The 6,680-nt window shown below is 29.8% G+C and overlaps 1 protein-coding gene across 1 annotated transcript; it reads left to right on the top strand.

Moving 5' to 3' along the window:
* Positions 1–5,261: 5,261 nt before the first annotated feature.
* LOC131625123 (SEED MATURATION PROTEIN 1-like) lies at positions 5,262–5,825 on the top strand. The gene has a single exon (XM_058896014.1). It carries the CDS (start codon positions 5,300–5,302, stop codon positions 5,612–5,614), a length of 315 nt encoding a protein of 104 aa, XP_058751997.1. The 5' UTR covers positions 5,262–5,299; the 3' UTR covers positions 5,615–5,825.
* Positions 5,826–6,680: the final 855 nt, after the last annotated feature.

The following is a 6,680-nucleotide window of genomic DNA, read 5'->3' as shown; positions in this document are numbered from 1 at the left end:
ATATTATATATGTAATCACATGAATAATCTTTTATAATCAATATTAATTTTAAAATGTAATAATTTAATATTTTTTATCATATTTGTTTTTTTTATTATAATTAAAATGTATTTTATCAAATTGAATAATACTAAATAGTCATTCAAACAACTAATTTTTTATCTTACGGGTCACTATCAAATTATTACATTTATTTGAAGATAAAATTCTTATTTTCAAATGTCAATTTTTTTCTTTCTCTTTGTCACAAAATTTTAATTAAATGATTAATTTTCATTTTATACATGTAATTTGGTCAAATTTATTTACTTTACATTTTTCGTATCGTTCAAAAAATACTACACTATAAATAATACACCCGGGCGACAGCACGGGTCTCTGACTAATTATGTTATATAGAAATTATAATATCAAGTGACATAGCTGATTGTTTAACCGTTTCGCAAACATATATATTTTCAAGTATATGTGCATCTTTATCTCTTTTTCTTTCCATATCCACATAGTTTAGAAAAAATATAAGGTTATTCATAACTACTACCACACAAAAAATATGAAATAATTTATACCACACAAAAAATATGAAATAATTTATATTCTTAAGTACCACTTCAACTAAGGTTAAGTTAAGTTACATTATGTTATGTATTACGTTAAATTAATTAAAATGTAATTGGTTTTAAGTATTTAATTGATTTTTAAAAAGTTGATATTAATTCAAAATAAATAAAATAATTTATGTGAGAAATCTATTGAATTGATATTGAGACAAACCAGTTCAAAACCAATTTTTTAAAAAATTTTTTTTTTTTTTTTTGAAAAACCGGTTTAAAACCAAACCGATCCACATATAAATCGAGTTAAAAAAAATAAATCAGTTTTATGAAAATGGTTAAAATTCAAACCAAATCATATAAATGGTTCAATTTAGTTTGATTTTTGATCCATGCATACCCCTATTGAGAAGGTGCTCTCTAGGATAGCAACCATGATCTTCACCTCTATCCGTGGTGTGACTCTAAGTGGATTTCTTGGCCTATTAGGCTATGTACACTGGTTTGTATATTTAACACCCTCTTTTTTCACTTTTTATTCTCCACATCATCTTCTCTTTCTTCCACATAATAATTCAACATTCATTTAATTTTTACTCACTATAATGATTTTGTTTAATAAAATTCAACACTCAATCCCACCATTTTAAACAATCACAACAACCAATAAAATTTGGTTTTTTCTTTACCCACCTCCCTATGGGGTTCATCCCCAGCGAAAACTCCACTTTACCCCGCTTCGGAAATGCATTTCCAAAAATTTTTTTTTTCTAAATTTTTCCAGACTTCGGAAGTGCATTTCCGAAAAAATCCCAAAAATTGAGATTTTAATTAATTCGGAGATACATCTCCGAAAAAACAAAAAAAAAAATTAAAATCCCAAAAATTAATTTTAGGATATTAATTAATTCACATATCATAAATTTGATATAATTTATGAGTAATGAATAATAATTATATATTTTGATATAATTTATGAGTTATGAATAATAATTATTATATATTTATATTCTGATTCATATTTTAAAATTTAAAATAATTTTAATTAAAAAAATTAATATAATTTCACTTACAAAATGAGTTATAATTTTTTATTTATATATTTATAATAATTATTATATATTTACAAAAAAAATTAAAAAAATGAGTGTTTTAATTTATATATTTATATAATAATTATAATAATTATTATATATTTATGAAAATTATTATAAATTTATATATTTATATATTTATATAATAATTATTATATATTAATTATAAATATATTTATATATTTATATAATAATTATAAAAATTAAAAAAATGAGTATTTTAATTTATAATAATTATCATATATTTATATATTTCACTTACAAAATTAATAATAATTATTATTATATATTTATATATTTATATAATAATTATAAAAATTAAAAAAATGAGTATTTTAATTTATAATAATTATCATATATTTATATATTTCACTTACAAAATTAATAATAATTATTATTATATATTTATATATTTCTATTCTGATTCATAATTAAAAATGAGTTATAATTTTTTATTTAGTTTAAAAAAATTAAAAAAAGATTTTGTCTTAATTTTATTTAATGAATAAATTTTATATTTAACTCTATATAATTCAAACTTTACTTATGAAATTAAAATGTTTTTGATTTATATAAGTTAGTAAAATAATTTTTAACTTTAAAATTGCTTAGGAAATTTTGACTCACCTTGATTTTATTGATTCACCTTCATTTTATTGATTCACCTTGATTTTATACCTATTAATTGCATTGATTCACCTTGATTTTAATTTTTTAATAATTATTGAATTCTTTCGGAAGTGTATATCTCAAACATTCCAAGACCAATTTGGTCTTGGAATATTTCGGATATGCGTCTCCGAAGACACCCCTCTCCCAAAAAGGGGTGTTTTCGGAAATGCATCTCCGAAAACACATTTTTTTTCGTGTTTTCGGAAGTGCATTTTCGAAAACACCTTTTTTTTCAATAAAAGTACGTTTTCGGAAATGTATTTCCGAAACAAGGGCTATTTTGGTAAATTCGCCAGAGGTGACTAAGAAGGTTAGGAGGTGAGTAAAGAAATTTCCTAAAATTTTGCAAAGTAATATATGTGGGCCCACACTTTCTCATTCAATATGTTGAATGTTTTCAACACATATTAATCCACATAACTTTCAACTCTTTATTCAACACCTCATTGCACCTATTCAATTATTGAATAATTTTTTCAACAACCCCAGTGTAAATAGTGTTACCCATAAGTCTCTTACTAGATGGATTATTTTCTTAGGCCACTCTTTGTTACTTGAAAGACCAAAAAACAACATAAGATAGCTCATTTATCTACTTAGCTGAATATCACTCAATGGCCAGCACAACATGTGAACTAAAGTGAATTAAAAGGATCATCCTTTCTAACCTTGGGATCATTCATTTCATAACCATACAACTATACTGTAATAGTTAAATAACATTACAATTAATAGGAAACCCGAATATATTTCATTAAATATGCTTATTATCATTATACACCTTTATCATATTGTTTATTGTATTTTGACCAAGTTGTTATTGACAATTATTGAGATTTAATAGGCCAGTCTCTCCTCTTATCCTTCGGTCGAGCATGGTTGAACGGTGGGTCCCCCACAATGTAGAGTTATCTGAACACACTAGTTCTCCGTCCCCGCCAACGGCTAGTCCTTCTTGCTTGGATAAACTAAGACCAACAGTTTCCTACATTTTGGGGTCTGTAATTATACTCAGACCCACAAATATAGCTAGTCCAACACCAAAGAGAACAGTATAAATAGCCCTCTACACCTAGAGGGCAAGGTAATTCAAAATTTGTCCAAAATTTCATATTTTCTATTGTACCTTTGTTTTGTTTCTTACTTTGGTATGGAAGTATCTTGCAGATACAACCTCTTTTTTTCTCAACCATCAACAAAAATCAAAATTTCGTTGTTGACCACCTATTCTGACTCACCCGAAGAAAAAGTATGCAAGCTATTATGTATATATTAACATTTTGATACCCATAAATCTAAATTGGGTATTAAATTAGAACTATAGTAATGATCAATTACGGCTAATTTTAAATGATCAGGAGGTGGTGTAACCGGAGCCGAAACATATGACGGAGGAGGTGGATGTCCGGAGGAAGAAGAGCCGGAGGTACGTCCACCGCGAGACAAAGGAGCCAATCAATGTAAGCTATAATTTATCATTATCATCAGGGGACGTCATTACAAAAAATTGGAAAAAAAATCTTATTATTTTTAATCTTGATTTTTTAGAAATGACCTCCCCAGATGATAATCATAAACTATAGCTTACATTGATTGGCTACTTTGTCTCGTGGTGGACGTATCTCCAGTTCTACTTCCTCCAGACATCCACCTCATCCGTCATATGTTCCGACCCCGGTTACCACTTCCAAAAACTAACATGATAAATCCAATACAAATACACTGTGCGATACAATCCGAAATCAGAACAAAACAAAACAAAAACATGTTATTCTGCCCGACGAGCGTTACAAAATATACATCAAACAAAAAAAAACACGTTATTCTTCCCGACGAGCGAACTCCTCCGAATGAAGATAATTATACCAATCCTCATCCCACTCAGTCTCAGAACCATCAGCGTTGATCACGACTCTCACGCCTGAAGACTGAGCTTGAGCATTCGGGCCCCGGGCCCCCTGGGAACGAGAAGTAGAGCCGGTCGAAACCTTCTTCTTCTCCTTCACCTCCTTCACCTCTTTCACCTCTTTCTTTGAAGAATCCTTTCTTCCCTTAGCGCCCTCTCTAGAAGACATGTTCCTGTAAACAATTGAAATCGATTAATATGCGAGACAAAATAAAAAACAAAAAAATTTGAACTTCTGATACATTTCGGAAGTTCATTTCCGAAAACTGGGAGGGAGGTGTTTTCGGAAATGAACTTCCGAAACACCCCTGCGATGCAATTTCCTGCAACTTCCATGGCAGACCCCTAAATCAACCTTCAAACCAAATCAAAATGCTTCTAAACAACCTAAATACTACTAACAACCTAGCCATATATCATTTATGCAATTAAAACCCTAAATAACATGCATTTGAATAATAGATCTAAAAATTTCAAAACTTACAAAGTGTTAGGATTGAGGGCTTTTGAATGTTGTTTAGCAGTGTGATTGGAGCCTTGATGCAGCTTTGGAATTCTGTTTGCACAAATTTTCGCCTCTGCCACTTTTTGTTTTGATTTAGGGTAAATGATTGGGGGAGGGGGAGTGTTTTGATAAATCTGCAGAAATCGCAGTATTTCGGAAGTGAACTTCCGAAATAATTGTTTCGGAAATGAACTTCCGAAGTAAGTCAATTTTTTTAAAAAAACACGCTTTCGGAAATGAACTTCCGAAGCAGGGGTAGTTTTGGTTTTTCGCAGGAGGTGACCACCCATAAGGAGGTGGGTAAAGAAATTTTCAATTTTTATGACTCAAACATTTTATGAAAAATAAATTTAACCTATCACCTAAACAAATGTTCTAGTGGAACATATTTCATTTCCAGAATCTACCACATGTCACGACCTAAGAATCCCTTCAACCTTGCTCATGCACACTTGTCACAATTATACAAATGACCAGCCACGCATCACAGTCCCCTCTACCTATAAATCCACCCTTTTGTCATCACTCACAAATAACACAAACCACTTGAATTAATCAATTACCACCATGGCTAAAAGCAAAGATGACATAAAATATGGAACAGCACAAGCAAAACTATCACCAGATGAAGCATTGAGAGTAGCCTACAAGCATGGCACACCACTTGAAGGAGGAAAAATATCACGTTCTGAAAGAGTGGATTTGTTTTCAAGTGCACAAAATATTCCAAAGAGTGACCAACAACAACAAAGCTCAGATTCTAATCAGTCTCAGCTGCAACGTGATGATACAACAGGAGGAGGAGATTGTACTGATTTCACTACTGGAGCTCCTTGCTTGCCTGAAAAGAACAAACCTCCAACACTTGGTCATAAGTTTTGATGATAAAATAAGAGAGAATAATTTTAACTTGTGTGTTTTCTGCTACGTGGCATGGCAAATATTATGTAGCAATGCTTAAAACTTCTATAGTTCTCCTTTATATTTTGTCTAAGGTTGAGTTACATAGATTAATATATAAAATATTAGCTAAGATATGTTGTGTATATGAGTTATTAGCCTTAAAATGGAAGCAACTTTTTTTCTTGACTTATCTCACATTTGTAAGAAGGGCAACCCATTTTTCTTCTTCTTTCGTATGTAGAATAACTTGAAGCACTCTGCACTCTTCACTCTTCAAGATCTGAAATGACTTTTAATATCTGCTTACTGACGAGGTGAATTTCAATAGAAAATTTTATGTTTTAAATGAGAAGGCACTTTCTTAACAAATTGAATGGAATATAAAAACTTAATGTTGGAAATGTCCATGTTTCACTGGGGTGAATTTAAAAAATTCTATTAATAAAAAATTCCATTATGAAAAACAGAATTTATGGCTATGTGTTTATTTTTTTTTGGCTTTATACCACCGGTTTAGTCCGGTTCGGGGGCGAGTTCTGGCATCAAGTGGTTCCATCCCCCTCCCGATCGCAGTTGCGGGGGATCGAACCGTGGTTCTCCCTACCAAGTCCAGCGCCAATCACCATTATGAAACACAGAATTTATGGCTATGTGTTTAGAATATATTGTTTTTGCCTAGTTTACTTGTTTGTTTATTTTATAGTGCACATGTTTTATTTCAAAACGCAGAATTTTTCAAGTAGTTTTTTGAATTTTCTTTAAAAATTAGGTTAAAATTTCTCTTCATTGAAGAATTTTCTTTAAACTCCTCATTGCTTTCAACTATAATTTTTAGATTTTTTGAATTTCTTATTTGAAAAATTATTTTAAATAGTTAAAATGACTGAATTCTTTTGAAGAATAAATTGAATTTTTCATTATTTAAGAAATTATTTCGACTGGTCTACTAGATACTATGAGTGGTTATGAGTGGTTTTTATATCATATTCGACTGGTCTTTGTGCCATCAGAGGATGTATTTCTAGATCAATTATTTATCATATAA

Source organism: Vicia villosa, unplaced genomic scaffold (genome assembly GCF_029867415.1).
Source record: "Vicia villosa cultivar HV-30 ecotype Madison, WI unplaced genomic scaffold, Vvil1.0 ctg.000189F_1_1, whole genome shotgun sequence".
In the NCBI taxonomy this organism is placed as follows: domain Eukaryota; kingdom Viridiplantae; phylum Streptophyta; class Magnoliopsida; order Fabales; family Fabaceae; genus Vicia; species Vicia villosa.
The sequence above is the reverse complement of the archived record's forward strand: the minus strand, read 5'-3'. Positions and strand labels throughout refer to the sequence as shown.

Coding starts and splice junctions, on each gene's coding strand:
- LOC131625123 (XM_058896014.1), top strand. CDS start 5,300: ATGGCTAAAAGCAAAGATGACATAAAATATGGAACAGCACAAGCAAAA.